The sequence below is a fragment of the Coffea arabica genome, chromosome 11e (assembly GCF_036785885.1).
Source record: "Coffea arabica cultivar ET-39 chromosome 11e, Coffea Arabica ET-39 HiFi, whole genome shotgun sequence".
Taxonomy (NCBI): domain Eukaryota; kingdom Viridiplantae; phylum Streptophyta; class Magnoliopsida; order Gentianales; family Rubiaceae; genus Coffea; species Coffea arabica.
Genome location: NC_092331.1, coordinates 42212591 through 42232867, shown reverse-complemented (window position 1 = coordinate 42232867; position 20277 = coordinate 42212591). Strand labels below are relative to the sequence as shown.

Here is a 20277-nt window from a genome sequence, read left to right as displayed (position 1 = left end):
GCCTCCTGGACATTTTGAAAGTTTTCATTTCCCCAATCTGGCAGCAACAGTGATCATATGAGTGAGCCATGCTATCCTCACACCAAGTCCCAAAGGAAACAAAAAGCCAAACAGTATATGCAGAATATTAGCAGACTTCTAAGTTTACCCCAAAAACCTTCCTAAGACAGGCTTCATTCTGTCTTTCTTAGCCTAGTTCAGCAGGAGCAAACATGGGTCACTACAGAAATGCTTCTTCCATGGGCCCGTAACTTCATGAAGAGCAACATCTTCCAAGTTAAAGGGAGAAATGGGCAACACCAACGATAACCAGTGTGTGTACATACTGAAATATAAATTTGAATTCCTCAACAACAAAGCAATAAATAGACATCCACCTGAATGGCTCCTTCCAAGATCCATCATATGCTAGAACAAATGCTATCTTTGAAAGAGCTTCTTGGAAGGACTTGTCATCTACAAGCATATATCCTATATCATGTAAAATGGCTGGAAGATATCCATCACGGGAAAATTCTGGCATGTGATGGAATACATATTCCTTGTAGAAATCTACTTTTGAAGGCTCTGTGACCTCCAGATACTTTTTCAAAATAATTTTTTCTTTATCTGAATCCATTCTCACAAAACCTTCACCCAAAAGATCCTCATGAACACCATCTGGTTTAAGCCATTTGAAAGATTTGTTCAGGGATATAAGCTTTCTAGTCTTGTATGACTCAAACATAGGAATGTCCTTAATGATATTTATATGAGTGCTATCCAACACATCTTCACAGAACCACTTAGACTGAAGAACGTAACTCCTGAGTTCATGCAGTTCCCCCTCTGATGCACCATTAAACAGTGCCTCAACATTAGATGGATCACCAGCAACTGCTACGAAAGCACTTAAGATGCCTACTGCAGTTGGAGGCTGCACATAATCATTCAGCTCTCTATGTTCTATCAGGAGGTCACGCCTCAATATCAAGCAACCTACTCTGAGCAGCAAAGTGCACATGTTCTCACTCCACCCACCATCTTTGATTACACTAGAATTCTTAACAAGCTGCAAGAGATGATTATTTTCAACTGGCAAGATGGGCCACTTATAAAACAAAGAGAGGTCATCACAAAATGACTTCAGATAGTTCCATAGATGGCCCATCCATTGCAGGCTAGGATGACCTTCAGATCCAGGAATCCAAATCACCTGTCTAGCATGCTGCCAATCTGCAGGAAGTAATCTCAGAAATAGTTTCTCAAGCAACGGGCATGTCAAAAAAGAAATATTAAAATCCTCACTCTCAGCTATATCACAGAACTTCTTATGGAGGAAATCAGGAATGTTGCAGTCAACAAGTTGATGAGGCACTGAATCCTTCAGAAGGTCATACCCAGCACCTTGTGCAAAGAAAATTCGTTCACTTAGTCCCCTCTTCTCTAATTTTGTAAATGACCCATCAGAAAGAGGTATTAGTGGTAGACCATAGAAATCATCAGATTGAATGGGGGATTTAAGATCCAGCAAGCAGTATTCAAGGGCCAAGGTCATTGCACTTCTATCCCTGAATTCACGTTTCCTCCGAATTAACAATCTCCGCAGTAATTGGGGTGTAAGAAAATGCAAAGATGAGGAGATCTCCATAAATTTCTCGACGAGTACCTTAGGCATCATTACCACAGGTAATCCAGCATCTGACAAGACATCCACAAGTTCACTTGCTTTCTCAAAAGAATAATCAGGAAAAATAGCTTGCTTTGTTGTGATCCATTGCCCCCCTCTGGCCCTGGCCCTTGTATATAATACACGAAGTTCAAATTCTGAAATAAAGTCATAAAGCCGCCGGACCAGTAGTCCCCAAGGTTCAACTCCTACCGCTGTTGGCCAAAATGAAAAATACAAATCACAAGGGCCAATTTCTTGTGCAACTATTTCAAGTAACCGACCATAAGCTGGGGCCGCCACATCTTCAAGGAGATGCATGTTCCAATCAGACCGTTTCTTTCCACCCCCTGCCATGTCATTTCCAAACCATATGTCCCTTCTATTTGAAGACAATTCAAAATATGCATTGACATGCACAGGAAGACCAGTATTTATTGGAAGTGGCAAGAAACAGAAGGCACGACCATCAAAAATTTTTCTGTCCTGTGTTGTACTTATTGGTACCTGAATTAAGTCAGGAGTAATGTGAAAAATCTCACCAGGATCTATGGCATTTTCACTCAACTCTCTCTCAATGTTTACACTTTTCAAATGAGAAGCAACACAAGCCCAGGGAACATACTTATGAAACTTCATATCAGAGGTTGAAGAGTTATTATTTCCATGAATACTAGCCAAGCATTCACAAGTTAGCCACAAATGTGACTTTCGAGAAGATGTGCTCTGTTCTGAAATGACAATCTTCTGATACTTCCATGGCAACTCAGCTCCTATGGACTTGCTCAATTTGTCAAGGAACTGACCTCTATCAAATAAGTTTTGCTGATTTCCATACATAACATTAAAAATTTGACTGCTTTCAGCGTCAGACTCACTCACATGATGCTTGCGAACACAATGCAGTAATTGCATTTCAGTACCAGACCCTTCTCTGACAAAAATGGATATTGTCTTCACATTGCGTAGAAAAACCAAAGTCTCAGAAACAACTTCTGAGAAAGAAGAAAAGAGCGACAATACATCATTTGGCGTGTAGTCTTCTTTCTTTATTTGGCTTCTGGAAGCCATGGTAGCACTCCTCAGAGGAAAGCGGAACAGAGTGCCGGGAAATGATTGCTTCAAATCACAACCAAAATGTAGAAATGGAGAAAATTGATCAGGAAATTGTTCCAAAACCCTTCTACCAACAAACTTAATCCGCAGCCCAGGGTGCGAAGGAGAAATTCCAGGTAAATTACAGGCATGAGGATCAAACATGACAATATTTTCCCCTGAAACAAAAGATGGAACATCTGTAAAGTGATAAACACAATTAAATCCAAGTCCAAACCTTCCAATTGCAAATGGCTTCTCCAGCTTACTCTCTTGACCAATACGTGAAATTGCATACAAATCTTGAGGACTGAAAACAGAGTCATTGAAACAATACAAAGCAGGGCCCTGCCAATCAGCCATTTCAGGAGAAAGAACAGATGAAGTTGCATATTGAGTTTTATCCAACAAAAAAGTCACTTGGGAAGCTCTTGCATCTTCTGCATTCTGAACCAGCTCAAACAAAATACCAGGCCCATCAGCATACATTTCCAGTATATGTCTAAGCCTGGTTGTTAGCGCTTCATGCTGCCCGAATGCTTCAGCAGCACCAGACAAACTCAAATTCATAGAGTCAGCACTCTCTGCAAGCACCATTCTCCGAAGAGAGCGCACACCAAGCCTCTCTGCTACATCATTAGATATGCTCCTATGCACAAACTTTTGAACAATTTGTTTTACATGTAAAGACATATTTGTTGTGTTACCCATAGATCTCTCAGAATCCTCTGAGTCCAGTAACCATGGAGCATCATTATAGACCAAATCTGCAGCATTAAAAAGTCTGCATGACATATCCGGAAGATAGATCTTAATATGATCATCATAAGACTGACTATCAGCCAGATGTTGCGCTATGAGAATGGCAGCCCTTATCTCCTGGGGATCAAGAGGGGAGGACTCCTTCCTAGTGGCCATCCTAAACAAAATATGAGCATAATCACTGGGGTTCAAGAATTCTCGAATGCCAAGCTCCAAAAATAGGTCCCTGAAAACAGCCAAGTCACAAGGAATTATTCGTATATAAGGAGCCAAATGAAGAGGACCATCAAGCACAACCTCATCCAAGGTCGCAAAGCCATCTCCAACCCAAACCCATCGGCTACCTTCTAGAATAGCCTTTACAATGTCCATTTCCTCTGAACCAATCATGCCACTTAATATTGAGGATATTCTAGGCATTGCCAAGGCCAATTCCTGCCGAAGCACCAGATCAGTAACAAGTTCATTATTTTTCCCAAGCTCAAGCAATTGTGCAGCAATTACACTTCCCCCAGGTGGAGAAGACCAACCAAGATATTGTGATAATGCTGAGGAAGAGCACTCTCCATCCAATATCCGCATGCTAGCAGAAACAAGCCACAAATCTGAGTAAAGCCTTACAAGCTTAGGAGGGGCAACCATAGATGAGACAGCAGGCCATGGTAAAGACTGATATGGAGAAGAGACAAGAACTGGGCACCAGCAAATCATTCGGAGATCATTCCAGAATTTTTCAAAGTCAGATGTGGCATGACGATGTTTAAATGCACTTGTAGCTCTTGACAAAATTCTATTTACGGTTCGTTGGTCATTCTTGGTCGACTCAGGTAACCATTTCATGGCATGCACTTCTAGATATGAAAGAAGCACTTTACCTTTTGAATGAGCACTTTGTGGACTGCTATGCATTGACCGTTCAATTTGCCTAGCACTTCGTAATATCGTCTCAGTAGAAATAGTTGTCTTAAGACCCAAACTTTGCAGCATATCTAAAACATCTGATTCCTGAAAAACACCACATGGAAAGCTCTCAGAGTCATCCAATAAAGCATATAACTCTTCATTCCTGGGATCATACAACACGGATGGACTTCGCAAAGAACCACTAGATGTAGGAAGGAATTCCAAATTGCTAAGATGTTCCCTAAAAGATGCATCTTCTACACCCAATTGAGGCAGCTGTTTGAGAATTGAAAGCATAATGCTGTCACGCACATCAGTTTCCAACTCCCTTACCCTGTTTAGCACGTGTTGGCTATAAAACTGTGCCTTGCTCATTCTTTGAATACCATGATATCTATTCAGCACCTCCTCTTCGGTACTTGACAAACTAGAGACAAATTCATTAGAAAGGAGGTTCTCAGGACAATCCAAAGGGGGCAAGTACTTTTGAGGATTCAGCAGGTTTGAATACTGAAGATTTTCAGTGGATCCTTGACCATGCATACTGTATATAGGCAACCTCTTGCAATCCAAAATGTCAGAATCATCCATAAAGTTACCAATGTACCATTTTGGATCCAGAAGAAAATGGCGTAGTTCATCTCTCTCTTCTGCTGTCAAACACTGGAGGAATACTTGTTCAATGCTGTGACTTGAAGTAAACACATCAAATATAGACTTCAAAACACCAACTCCATCAGCATCATACATATAGTGAAATAAATCAGGATGATCAATGCCATAATTGCTGTTTAGTATCTTACATCCTATCTTAACGAGGAGATTTTGCATCTTCTCAGACAATTTGTCTACACACAATAATTTTATCTCCCTACATGGTCGATACAAATGCCCAGAAAGTGATGGCAAGATTGGCCACTCACCAAATAAGGACAACTTTTCACATTGATCCTTAAGATAGCGCCACAACAGCACAAACCATGATGTAGCTGGATGATTGGAGTTTGTACTTGGATCCCAATGGACTTCCATTTGATATTTCCATCCAGCAGGCACAAATTTACAAAATAATAAAAGAAACTCATTCAGATTGAATACTTTTATATTTGCTCCAGAAACCCTTGCAATAGCTAACAATCTGCTCAATATGTTGGGAGGGATATTCTTATCAATCAATCTTTCTGAGATTTGTTGAAGCAGCAAATGTTCCAAGTCATTGCAAATAAAGTAAGAGATACCCTTTGAAGCTTCGGACAATGATCCAAAGTCACCATTTGCCAAAGGAAGCAGAGGCAAGTTTAGTGCATGTTTACCAACATCATCATCAACCAGGTCCTCAAGGCAATACTCCAACAACATAAGGTTAGAGGATCTGTCGATTACACTTGTAGAACTTCTACCTCTAAGAAAGTTGCGTACTGAATCAGGAGTAACCACTCTATGCTGTACGCCAGAAGCAGAATTTAAGAACATATTGAATAGGCTATTTGGCAACTGAACCACAGGCATTCCTAGCTGTACAAGAGCCTCGCTGATTTGCTTACTTTTACTTGAAAATTCCACATCATGAAGAAAAGCTCCAGCTGGTGAAATCCATGTCCCTCCTTGAACCTCTGAGTACATCACAGGAGAGTCACTGATACTTCTATAAATGCACTCAACTAAAATATTCCATGGCTCTTGGAAAGAACCAGTTGGCCACAATGAGTAATACGAGTTTGTTGGCCCAAGTAAGTGCCGCACACCAAGCAATAAATAAGAAAAAGTAGGAGCTATAACATCCTCTAAGAGAAGCCTATTCCAGACCGAACGTATTCTCCCAGACCTGTCCATGTCAGCTCCATACCAAATCCCACGACGATTAGACGACACCTCAAAGTATCCATTAATTTGCACATTTAATCCAGTTTTGACAGGTAAAGGGAGGAAACAGAATGCCTGGCCCACTTTAGAAACATTATCCTGAGAGATACAAAGTCAAAAGAACATCAAAAATCATGAGAGCAACAGAAAAATGTCTCTTTTTTCTCCTTTGGGGGCGGAAGGGTTACAGGAAATGGGGAAAGAGAAATAAAAATTAACCACTGTCGAGATTGCAAGTCACAGATGCAGAAAGGCATTCCTCCTTCACACTGGATGCACACATAGTATCCGCATAAGCATACCTAACTACATAGTATAACTTATGTGTCAAATAGATCAGCTACCAGTATAGCCTGTCTTTGATCAAAAATTATGATGCTTTAATGCAAGAACCAATGCATGATTCCATTAGTATAAGTACTACATCAAACTTGATTCAGTAATTTGCACTTTATACACAGTCGAGATATTCCAAGAGGCAGGCAAGTGTTCACAAAATAGTAAAACTTGAGAAATTAACAAGATATGTTTCTATATATCATATGAAAAGAAGAAAAAAGGCATTGACATTAAAGTGAAAGCTCATCTGATTAAAAAACTCTAAATTCATTCACATTTCCTTCTCTTTATTTATAAGGAAATACTCAAAGCATGGGATACGGCAGAGGTAGGGCACATTCTCAGGATGAGCACTTATCAAAACCAGAAAAGGAATGGTAATTCAAGGAAGCAAGGACAATCTAAGCATAAGAACAAGAAGTTACATTAGATGAATCATCTGAAACACATGCAGCAACAGATGCCCAAGGCAACAGGTGAATGTCAAAATCCTTTGCTGCAGTTGCAGCAAAAGAACCTATCCTACTGGATGTTGATGCCATTGTTTGCACTATATGGTAAGTGTCAGTTCTCTTGTCAGAATGATTCCCCTGCATTGCCTCACTTAAGAACTCCAGTGAAAATGCATCCATTTGAGAGTCGTGGGAGTCTGTTGGATTTGACAGTCTCAGTAGTGCCTGGCGGTGCCAAATTATATCTTTTGTCACTGAGTTGACGGAGCAAGAATATATCTTCCTAGGCTCAGGCATGTCATCATCCCAAACACACATTTCTATTGACAGTATACTTTTAAGAAAAAGTAGTGAGAAGACTCCTTCCTCATATAGTTGATCAAACATCAAACTGATGTCATCTTCACTGTATGATTGCTTGGAGAGCTTACTATTGGCTGCCTGATCAGCATTTCTCAAAGGGAAACGAAAAAAAGTTCCATGGAAAGGGTTTTTCATATCGCAACCATAACCACAATATGGAGAAAACTGGTCTTTGTACATGAAGATGGCTGAAGAACTAACAAACTCAATTCTCTTTCCAGGATTTGCAGCGGAGATATTTGGGAGGTAAACTCCTTGAGGATCAAATATTACCACATATTTGCCACTTATAAAAGAGGGCAAGTCAGTGAGATGGTACACCGAATTGAAGCCAACCCTGGAAGAGAAAGCATCATCTGTGAGTCAAACACCCATAGGTGCTACAAGAAAACTCTTCCATATCAGAAGAAAACCACTAAAATCTCAGGTAGCTGCAAACACAAAATAGAACAACTCTGATGCTTTTCAGGGCTGCAATATAAGTTGATAAAAAACAATGACAAAACTGAAATCAAAAATTGCCAAACATTTGGAATTGAACAAAAAAATGGGGAACAAATATGTTGACTTCCAAAATCAATGAATTTTTCACATTATAATCATATTATGAAGCAGCAGCAAAATAGGCACAAACCATAAACTCTAGGAGAAAAAATACATGAAATTTACAAAAAATTTATATTCAGGTCAGAAATGCAGGATGGCAAGATCTTAAAGCAAAATTGCTGTTGAAAGCAAATGGGTACATTTGCCAAAATTTGGTGTATTGAATCATTTCGTTAACAAAATGTATCCTATATTACAAGCGAACACTTTCAGAACTACAAAACCTTTGAAAGAGGTGGGGACTGGGGACCAGTTGTTTGAGAAATTTCAAATACAATGGAGTCATTCCCCAACGACACTGTTCACAGGCACAAAAACAATTAGACGGGTCCACATCCACCAAATCAAACTAGGCATTTGCTACACTTATGAAAGAAAAATCTATTGAATAGTTGAAACAAAGTAAAATAAATTGTAAGACGTAATGATCTACTTTAGGTCTCCTCCCAAAAAAAAATCCACTTTTAAAGGTTCACAATAGTTTAAGATGGAACCTAGTCATCAAACTCAAAACCAATTAGCAACAACTGGCCCAAAATTTTATTTACTTGAATGGAATCCTTCCAAAAAACCAATGCAGGCTTTAGTCCCTTGACACCCACCTGACACACGATATGGAATTGACAAGAACACATTAATTAGGAAAAGGCTTCGTGTGCCTATGAAACTAAAGCAAGCAAGCAAAAAAGTGAGCCATATATGGACCTTGAATGGGAGTTGATGAGTTAAATAACCAAAGTTCAAATTTGATACCATGTAAGATCTATAGATCAACAAGCTGATTTTCTTGTAACAGACTGGGAGGTTCACAAGTAAAATGCATTTGTTACAACTTAGGAGCTTATAATAAATACAATCCAACTTGAGGAGAAGTATTATGGGGAGAAGTTACAGGACAATAATAAATGGTAACTAAACTTCAAATTTCCATTTTTTTTATGAACATCTAAGAAAAGTTCCATTTTTTATTAAAAAATAAGAAATAGTTAAAAATTTTCCAAACATTTTAGGGCCATTTATGGTCAGGAGAGAACAGAAATAAGTCCTGCATATTCTCCTGAAAAATATTAGGGCATAATATGTGGATATATACATCTAATATATTGTAAGGCGTAGACAAGAAAATGGGCATTCAATACTTCCAAACCCAATAGGTTTCAGAATTTAATAACATTTGAAACTTATCTTGTAAGGTTTTTAGGGCTATACGGCATTATTGTATTTTCACCAAGTGCTAAAATATTGTGTGACTATCATTTTCATGCATATCTCAAGGTATTACATTGCCGTCTCTAACCTGGAAGATACTAAGACAGGGAAAAGGTTTTAGAACATGCACTAGAATATGATGCAAAGTACATTTCAATCAATACGCTTATAGAAGAAACATCTTATCTGCATATTGTAATATCTCATTTATCATGGCTAAATTAAGTATTTCATTGACCAAAAAGCTAATCGCCTATGACATACCATGCCATACTTGCAGCATTGTAATGTCCTTTACTATTTGAAGTTTAAAACTATAATGTCTCAAATAAACACTTACGCTATAAAGTAGTTCTTGGCAGGGATTTAGTAAAGTCCCAAAGTCCCAGCTTAAGTCAAAACATTGACACGACTAATGTTTGACCAGATTATCTTGACACATAGCCCATTCCACCTACCAGGTCATATCCTGTAAAATTGGGTGCTTCAGGATTGTGTAAAGTGCCCGAGTACCATGAGGTTTAATTATCCAGTTCAGTCAAAATTTAGGAGTTAGTCAGATTTGGCTGCCTAAACTAATTTTGCAAGATCAAGCCCAATTCCGTTTCTAAATCTTTCAACTTTTAGCTTTCTTAGTTGTTAGGTTTGCTTAGGTATAAATATTCATCCAGCAATTAAATTTCTTAACCTGTAACTCTGTTTCTTATATACCAATCAGTTGGAATAAATATATGAAAAGGATGGCATGAAAGAATTTATGTTGAGCTGAGATTTGAATGTGCTGGGCTTTCTTTGAAATCATTCGAAGGAAATTCAGACAAGATTTCTCAAGGTCATGCTTTCCATTCTTCTCTTCCTGTTCCTTCTAGCTTTCACTTTTTAAAGTTCTAATTCTGCACTTTCCTGTTACTGATCCTCGAAACTTCTACCACTAAGAATTATACTGGCACCTATATCAACTTTCAATTCTTGAACTACACCCTGTTAGTTCTTCAAACATAGCCAACAGCATGTCAGAGCATCCTTGATCCAAGCTATATAACAAATTCACAAGCCAAAAAGGAAGGAATAGATCAAAGGATTAAACATACTTTTTTACTGTACAATAAAGAAGATCACATTGAAAAGAGAATACTTCAATGGATAACTATATTAATTTGGGCACAGATCTCTTTACTGATCTTCAGAGGGCTGATAGATAGAGGTTGGAAGCCTAAACTTTATCCCAGACAGTTCATCACAATTCAATAAAACAGTCAAAATTACTATAGGAGTTGTGCTAAGTGCAGATGATCAGCAGTCAGGATAGGATAGCATAACAGCTTTATATACTTTCTCTAATCTGCTCTAACTAGAATTATCAAGTCTAAAGCTTGATCTTTTCCAACATGGAATGATTTATGCAAAGAAACGAGTGTTAGACAAACTAGAAGAGCATTTTATCCTTCAAAATGGAGGATAAATTACATTAAACTTCATCTCAACTCAAAAATTCAACCAATAAACTCAATTTGGTAATGTACAGGGTAAATTACGTTGAATTTCATGCAATTAGGTCCAAGATTGAATTTGCCCCTAAAATATTTAAATCAGAACTTTGTCAATATTACTAAATCCTTGAACCTTACTGCTTTTTAACACACCCAAACTTTAATATCATGAGGACAAATGTCCTCTCATTTTCCTAAAGGTATTTCTTCCCCTTGTTATCTGTTTTTTAAGAACATTAGTTCTTCAGGGCACCAGTTCCAATGATGATTGCTGTTGCACATTTGTGGTTAATCTTTTGTTTATCTGATGGTTTACAGAAAATTTCATGCCCTAAAAAAAGAAAAGAAAAGAAACAAGTGAGTTGAGTATTGTGATTTCATTGAGAAGAGCTACTGGTAAGAGTAGTGGCAAGTAGCACAAGTAGTGGGAGTAGAGGATTGTGTAGTCTTAGGTTTCTTGGGAGCACATTGGTTGAGAAGAATAAAAAGAAGGAAACAAGGAGCAAAAAGAAAAGAAAAATGTGCATTAAATCAATGAAGGTAAATTCATTCACAAACTTAAAAAATGTAGATAAACATGGCCGGAAAGAGAGATCTATGCCATACAGGGCCGTTCGGATGACTAAAGAGAGCACCGCCTGCTGTAAACTTTTTTACTTTTTTCATCAAAAAAAGTGCTGTAAAATAAAAGTCTTAAAAATGGGCAAAATGAAACATTGACACTAAGAACGAAATATAGCTACTAAGAACTACAAGAAAAATGTAGAACCATAGAAATTACCCAAAGCGACCAGTTTTCCAAGCCTGTCCATGTTTAGAACTCCCCCCAATCCTGGAAATACTAACAAAATCATCCTCGGAGAAAACGGCGTCGTTGTAAGCAAGCAATGCAGGGCCCTGCCACTGCGCAAGCTTATCCGAGAGCAAGGATTGGGTGCCGTGCGAACGGCGATCGAGGCACAAAGAGACCTTAGTAGCTCCGGCATCGTCGGCGTTCTGTATAAGTTCCTTCAACACCGTCGTTCCCTCCGGGTAATTCAACAAAACCTCGCGAATTCTGCGGGTCAGATCCACCTTCTGCCCGAAGTCTTCCAGAAGAAGATTATCAGCTGGAGACGACGATGATGACGTTGACTCTACAGGAGAATTCTTCATTTCTGGTAGATAAGATAATTTGGAGATTCTTCTTCTTCTTTCCGTGTAGTATTCTCATTCAGTAGATGACCAAGTAATCATTCTATGGAATACAAAGAAATGTTGAAACGAAATTTTGTACAAGGGAATGACCATATATACACGTACTAGAGAATTGACTGTTTGTAGAGGCCGCAGGCAACCATACATGGTACCCAAGCAAACACAGATGCCAACTGGCTCAACGCAACTTGGAGGAAGAACGGTTTGTCACAAAAGATTGTTATCTGCGTAGGAGTTGTATTGATAAGCAATATGTATAAACCTCTTTTGATAAGCAATATGTATAAACCTCTTTAAACAACCTATGATCAGTCCAAAAGCATACCCTGATTCATGGTGGTAACTGAAACCGAACCTACTCAACCTTTTTATTACAAAAAAAACAGAAATTATGCTGGAGCTCTGCTCTTGTTCTTCATTTCTAATATGTACTTTATATTTGTGTGTACCTGTGCATAATCATTTATATTATGAACTAATGTTATATACATTATTGAGTGTGTTTGGATAGGCGAATAATGACCAAAATTTATTTGTTTACATCACAAATACAATTTCCAACACACCTTTTTATCTTCCTAATTACTTTTTTATCTCACATACATCACATCATAAAAAGTGTTACAGAAATTATTCCAAATAATATTTCAAATAATCTCCTATCCAAACACAATTGTTAGTGCAAAAAATATGACACATGGACAAAAGTAAATTTAAAATTTGGACAGTGATAATGTGACGTACATTAAACCTACTTGTGTAAAAAAATCTTTACTAATCCCTTATATAATATATATGTGTTATCAATAAAAGTTATTATAGCAAAACATCTACCATCTGTTTGGTTCCACTATGTAATGGCAATGACAATCATTATGGAAGACTCCTCAATGATAATAGATTTATAAAAATTCCTTTTGTAAAAGCTTGTACTTGGTATTGGTGGTGGGATGGGAATCAACTTTTTTTATTTTTTTTCCTCTTTTTCGCTTTTTTCCCCTTTCCTTGCATCTCATCTCTCCTGTTTCTTCTTCATCCATCTTTCATCTATACTCACTAATACAGTAAAGCTAATAACCAGTCTTCAGCCCCTAAAGGCCAACCGCTATTACGGCAGCTATTACGGCAGTAAAATAGAGCACCAAATTTTCTTCTTGGGTTTCTAAATTTGGATTTTGTTCATAACAATCAAATTTTTATCAAAATCCCTAACTCGACCATAAGCCACGATGAATTCGTCAACTTTTGTGTAAAAGAAACTCAAAACACCATAATCGAAATACCCCAATCTCAATGTGCCAAGAACCATAATGCCCCATGAATCAAGATTGAGGTGGAGATTAAAGATGAGAAAGCTTGGGGAAGAAAAGGAGATGAAGTAGAATGGGAGAAAGAGACAGACGGGAGGAGGTGGTAGAAGGAAAGAGTTTCAAGGAATAAAGGAGGAATGTGGTGGTAAGAGTTGGGTGGGGATGGAGGAGGAGATAGCAGTGGAAGGAGGTGGAAAAGTAGTGTGACTCTTCTTTGATTTTTCTAAGTTGAATTTGGTTTTGTTTTTCAACTTCTTCTAGAAGGTGGGTAATGGAGGTGATGGTACCAAATTTATGAGGGAATGGCTTTTGGGGTTTGAATGACCCAAAAGCAGATAACGAAGAATCCCTTAATGTACCAAACACATAACCAAAAGGAATCACTACCCTTATATTCCATTGAGGAGTGCAAAACCTCCCAGCCAAACGGGTGGTTAGAATTAGAATTGCTAAAATGTAGAAAAAAAGTCTAATGAAAACATTATAAACCTAAAGCACAATAAAATATACATGCCTAATCCATGAAGTATCAACTATCACAAACACATTATAGGCAATGAAAAGGGGCATTGCTTTTTAACAAAAAGGTCCTAATCATATTGCTTTGTATCTTAAAATATCCATAGAAAATGCCAGCATTTGAAGGATGTGACTGGATCTAACTAAACATTTAAACATCAACATACCGCTACTATCTCAAATACAAAAACTAAAATGCCATGAGTACTTTTTTGTCTGCTCCTTTTCAATTGAATATAAGTACAACAAATGAATTGTGAGATTGTGGAATAAAAAGAAGTAGTTTGCCGACTCAAAGATCGTGGTCAACAATAAAGATGTTCCAATTCTAGTGAAATGTTCTCTGAAACATATTATGTTACTGGGTTAATTCACCGGAGTTGCCTCACACCTCTTCCCCTTAGTGCCTTAATGCCTCTTCTTCATGGTTGAATGGCTGGATGGGTACTTTGATTCTTTTGGTTGGGTTACTAAAACTTCCACTCTCTCTTTTGCAAAAGTCCAAGGTTGGCTATTTAGAAGTGGATAAAAAAAATTTTGAATGAAGAAAATTTTTATTTTCCTTGAATAGTTTTCAGAATGCTAGTTTCTACCATTGTGTCCAATAGGTCTGGCACAATAGTATTTATAGATGGGAAGTCCAGATATGAATCTTTGGACTTAAGAAATATTCTATAATTTTTTCGGACTTCTTATAAACGTATTTACAAGTTTTTTGACAAATCTGAAAAACATCTCTTTATGTCTTGTCACCTTTTTTGAGATGGCTGACAAAAGTTAGTTCCTTTTTATCGGAAATGGGGCAGGAACGGTTGTCAGTGACAACCGTTCCTGAAGGTTCACGGCCACGATGTGGCCTCAAAAATTTGTGCGGCTCAGATTACATCATGTAACTCGATTTTCACACCATATGTGGGACCCACAAAAAAATGTTATAAAATTACGTTGTATGCAATGTAAGTTACATCGTGTACAATGAAAGTTACGCGCCGTGAAAAATGAATACAACCGGCACAAACGGTTGCACCTGCAACCGTTTGTGCCCCTTGTCCCTTTTTATCCTTATATAGCATTTATAAGATTGACATGTTTTTCATCTCCCAAATCGTCATCTAGTGCATCATCCCTATATTCTGTATCAGGGTAATGTGATGATGATTCTATTTTATCTAGAAATTCTAAAACCTTTTTACTAATATGTGATTGTAATTTTATTCTACCTTATTTTATTTCAGTTTCTAAAAATTCTATGTTAGTTTAAAAAACAAGGCCTTTTTGCAACTTATTATTATACCATGTTTTAAAAATTCTAATAATACTGTTTTAAAATGACTAATGTGTTCTTTAACATATCATCTATATATACTAGAACAAATTATCAATATTTTTTCAAAAATATTATCCATTTTACATTGAAATACTGATGATGCATTTTTGAGTCCAAAATGACATTATCAACCATTCAAAATATCCCAAAGGACAACTAAATGTTGTCCATTCTATGCTATCCGGAAGGATTCTAATTTGTCAGAATCCTGATTTACAGTCAAATTTGCTAAATATATAACATTCTTGTATTCTATTTATTAATTGATCTTTATTTGGAATATTATAACTATCTTCTAATGTATTATGATTAAATCTTTTATAATTTTTTACCATTCTACATTTTTCCCTTACTATCTCACTATATTTTCTTACTTTGAACGTTGCACTTCTATGAGAACTTGTACTTTTTCTAATGTAAATTTCTCCCAAACTTATGATGAAATCAACCAAACTATTATACTGCTTATCTTCTAGACTATGCAAACAATGTGAAAAAAGTACAATCTTTCTAGATATGAGAAGAGTGAAATCTTAGTAAATTTTTAGAAGAAAGTAGGCTTTTAATATTGAGAGATAGTATAGTATATCAAAATAAAAAGGAGAAACTAATTTCAGATTCCTAAATTATTCCAAGATAAATACCGGCACAGAAGATGATGCATAATTAGAACCACACATAGAAAATGTTTATATAGAATTAACAAATATAGAAAATAGGATTATATATCCAAGAGAATTAGAATTAACATTAACAGAGAAGGGATTAATATTGTTAGAATTTGAATTAGAACAAAAGGGACAAATAGAGGATAATGAATATTTATATTATAATGAAGATAGGAATATAAGGGTACGAACAAAAATTAATATTGAAAAAATTGACAAACAAATAGAATACATGGATAGTAGTTCAAATACTGGTAACCTTCCATCTTCAGAAATTAGAAATTATTCACCTAGCAATATTCCTAGAGTAACGTATAATGACTATAGAGATAATGAAAAATATTTAATGGTTAGAGACAAAAGACAACCATTAGAAGTTATAGATAGTAAAAATTTAATAGATAATAATTTAATAGATAATGGTAGTGTGTTAAATTTGGCAGCCCATGATTCACAGCTATGGGATAGTGTAATAGATGTACCGAAATATAAAGTAGTTCAACATTATATACAACAAGGGTTTGAACATACAGCACAAGAAATGTATACATATTTAGAAACATACTTAGGAGAAACTGCTAGAGGAGCATGGAAAAAATATAAAGAGAAATTTCCTGAGGAAGTAGTAAAAGATATAGTAATAGGAGCTAATTCTCATAACTTTACTAATAAAATATAATTTATATTAACAATTCAAAGTCCTAATTGTGGAACTAGAATGCAACAAGAGGATGCAATTAGGAAATTAGAACAATTAACAATTAAAAAATGGAGATATATAAAAGCCTTCTAACAAGATTTTTATTATTATACAACTCTAGTAGGATGTTTTTATGAAGAATTAATCTTAGAAAAGTTATTTTTAAAACTCCCAGGAGAATTATGAAAATAAATATATAATAATTATTAAAAAATAGAATAGAATACAGTATATGCAAAAAACGTAGCAACTTGTATAAAGTTAACAGTAGCCAATCTTGTGGATAAATGCTCATTTATAAAAATTCAAAAATAGCTTAAAGGAAAATATAGTTTTTGTAGTACTATATATACACCACAACAATACAGAAATAAAAAAGGTTAGAAACCAATATAAAAAGCCTAAAAAGAAAATTTTTAAAAAAGAAATATTATCTTAGAAAAATCTTCTGTCAAAAAGCCCATATTTAAACAAAGACATGTTAGGAATTTTGACAGAAGAAGATTATATAAGAATAAACTAGAATGCTATATTTGTTGTCAACCAAATCATTTAGCAAGAGATTGCTGTAGAAAAATAACATCTATAATAAACAGACAGTATTAGTAGAATGTGTTAATGAGGATATCTTAAATATAGATGAATACATGTCTGATTCCAAAAGTATATATAGCATTATATATATAGAAGACTTGGAAACAGATTGTTCAGATGAAGAACTAAACTTTGTTAATGAAATAACTAACATAAATAATCACTTAGGATATTTAAGCCAATTAGATTAAGTAGAAAAATATTTAAATGAATTAGTACAGATAGAATGTGAACATGACTAGATAAACAGGATAGGATCTGATAATAAACCATACCATAAATGTGAAAGATACCTAAAAATAACACTAAAATTTCAATATCAAACATGCCATAAAGAACCATGTACGTCTAGAAGAATAAGGAATAAAAGTAAAAACTATAGAGAAAGAAAAGGAAAAAAGAAAAGAACCCGTAGAACACTATTTAGAAAGAAGAATTAGAATATTAGAAAATAAAATAAATAAATAAGAAGATTATATATATAAAAATAAAGAATCAATAGAAGAAAAGGTTTATATAGTCAAAAAAATATTTAATCCAACAATAGAAACATTAAATATAAAAAACGGTGATAGTTCGTATACTGTTAAATTAATGGTTTTAGTAAAATTACAAGATGTAGAAATAGAAATTCCAATTTTAGTAACTACAGGATGTAGCAAAACAGCTCTAAATAGTGCTATAATTCCTAAAAATATCATACACAAACAAGTAGAATTTCAAAGGCAAAACAAATGGATGATAATATATATACATATACTAAGGTAGTAAAACACCTAGATTTTCATTTCAAAATAGGAGCTCTAATATATACTGAACCTCATTATATATCTAAAATATATATTAGACCTACCAATTATAGTCTTATAATAGAACTAGATTTTATTCTTCATTATTATTGTGGCTTACTACCAACTAGGACTGGTATTCAATTTCTTAAAAGTAGTTTCTTAACATATAACACTCCAAAGTGCACTAAGAAGTATGGTGGGACCTTTAACAATCCCCCAAAAGTTAGAATAGAAATAGAAAATCCCAAGAAAAGTGAATTTGAATACTATAATTGTATGATTAAAGGAGAATGTAAACAAAATAATTTAAAAGAAGATAATATAGAATTTTTAGTATAAATAGAACAAGAAGAATGGTTAAAAGACGATATATAATACACACAATTTGTTAAAATTGAAAAAATTTATAATTTGCTAGAAACCAGAATAAGTGAAATAGATAAGCCGTCGCGCCCCATTTTTAAAAGAAAAATAACGTGTTTATAAAAATGAAGTTTTTGATTTATTTGGAGTGAAAAATGAGTTTTTGATTTTTAGAAAATAAATAAAGAAAATGGGCATAAATGGGACTTTAAAAGTACGACGATTTTGACCCAAAAATAATAGTTTAAAAAGGGTTTTTAATGAAAAAAAGAGTCGCCATTTGGTATTGAGTTAAGGTGTACCAAGTCAACTAAAATAAATTTTAAATGAAAAGTAAAGAAAACCCTTTTTAAACGACTCAAAGTCTGCGAAAATCAAGAGAAAATGGGCCAGGAGTCACGGTTGAAGAAAGGGAAGATAAGGATAAAATCCAAGGCACCCTTTTAACCTAGTCAAGGTTAGTTGCATGATTTAATCAAAAAATTTCTTAATTTAATCTAAAAACTTATTACAATTGGATGTTACTATATGAATGCAAACCTAGACCTAATGGATATCGAGGGGTCGGAATATCTCTTCAAATCTTGATTGGTGCAAATCACATTAATTGTGATGCCCAAGAGTGACTCTTCGAAGAGGTCACAAATTTGCAAAAAATGGGACTCAAAGAAAAAGAAAGAAAATAGTAATATACAAATATACGTGACCTAAAGGAATGCATCATAATGGGTACGGTGTATTAATATTCGTGACTTAAATTTTCCCTTTGATAAAGGGAATACGAGCGTGCTAAGGTTAGAAAATCATACTCGTCCATATCCTATATTCGAGGAGTTATTTCCCTATCTAATTAAGCAAATGATCAGGCTTGTTTGGTAGACAAGTTTTTTGCCAAGTTTGTCCGCTACAAGTTTTTTAAAAACTTTAGATATAGTAATCTAAAAAAACTTATCAAAATTTTTTAACTATATACTTCAAAATATTAAAAAAAAAACATACTTCAAAAATTTTTTTAAAAGCTTCTACAGTAAGCTACAGTAAAGTTTTAGATAAACACTCAAAAAATTTACTTGCCAAACGGGGCCCTAATCTAGTTCTAATTCTCCTTAAATGAGATGCAAATATAAATGTTATGTTTTATACATAGGGATAGGAGATATACATAGGGAAATATCATGCAAAAGTGATAAGCATCATAAAAAGTGGGAAAATATGCATGAAATATAGTGATTTGTCACACAAACATAATTTAATGTGTGGACGGTCCCTAAGGGTCTTGCATTGGACTAACCCATGTCTATAAGTTTTCACTAGCGCTTGACTAGTGAGAAATCGACAAAAGGGCTACAACTAGCGTTGGACTAGTGTGGAATCGAAAAAAAGGTCACAACTAGCGTTAGACTAGTGTGGTGGCGTCATGCATTTATTACAATCAAATAAATCATATAAAACATGATAAAAGCAAATAAACACATAATATCACATAAAACACATAGCACATAAATATGGTATCTAGATGCAAAGGTCCTAAGAAAGTGAGTAAACACGTAAACACATAGGCATGCAAAACACACAAAGCAAATAAAGCGAATAAAAATCTAACTATTACATTTGAGGCCCTAACTACAATATAAAAGGGGAAAGAATGAAATGAAATGATATAATAATCTAACTATTACAATTTGGCATTTAAATGCCTCTCAAATAACTAAAAATTAAATTAAAATAAATATACAAAATTAAACAAATGGAATGAATAAATAAATAGATGAAAATAAAAAACATTCAAAAAAGTATGCAATTACACATATAAAGTCACATAGGAGCACATAGGATCAAGTAAAATCAAAATAAAGGAATAGGGTGTACCTCCCTTGAATTGGTGACCTAATGGAATGAAATTTTTCTTATTTACTCTCCAAAACAAAGAAAAAGGTCAAGACATCACTTTAATTAACAAATAATCACATAAAATGGAAATAAACACGAAATTGAATCAGTCAAAGCATTCAAATAAAAGTAAAAAACCCATATTCAACAAATTAAAACAAATAAGGACCCAATTGAAAGAATTAAAG

At 35.0% G+C, this 20277-nt stretch overlaps 1 protein-coding gene across 1 annotated transcript in view; it reads right to left on the bottom strand.

The window, feature by feature from the left end:
* Positions 1 to 12348, bottom strand: part of LOC113719095 (uncharacterized) — a 51799-nt gene extending 39451 nt beyond the window's left edge. Inside the window, exons 1-4 of the mRNA XM_027244125.2 lie at positions 12253 to 12348; positions 11512 to 12151; positions 7036 to 7762; positions 378 to 6370 (exon numbers count right to left, since the gene is read on the bottom strand). Of these exons, the coding sequence (XP_027099926.1) occupies positions 378 to 6370; positions 7036 to 7762; positions 11512 to 11885 (7094 nt within the window). The 5' untranslated portion in view covers positions 11886 to 12151; positions 12253 to 12348. The remainder of the gene's footprint in view (positions 1 to 377; positions 6371 to 7035; positions 7763 to 11511; positions 12152 to 12252) is intronic.
* Between the last annotated feature and the right edge of the window lie 7929 nt (positions 12349 to 20277).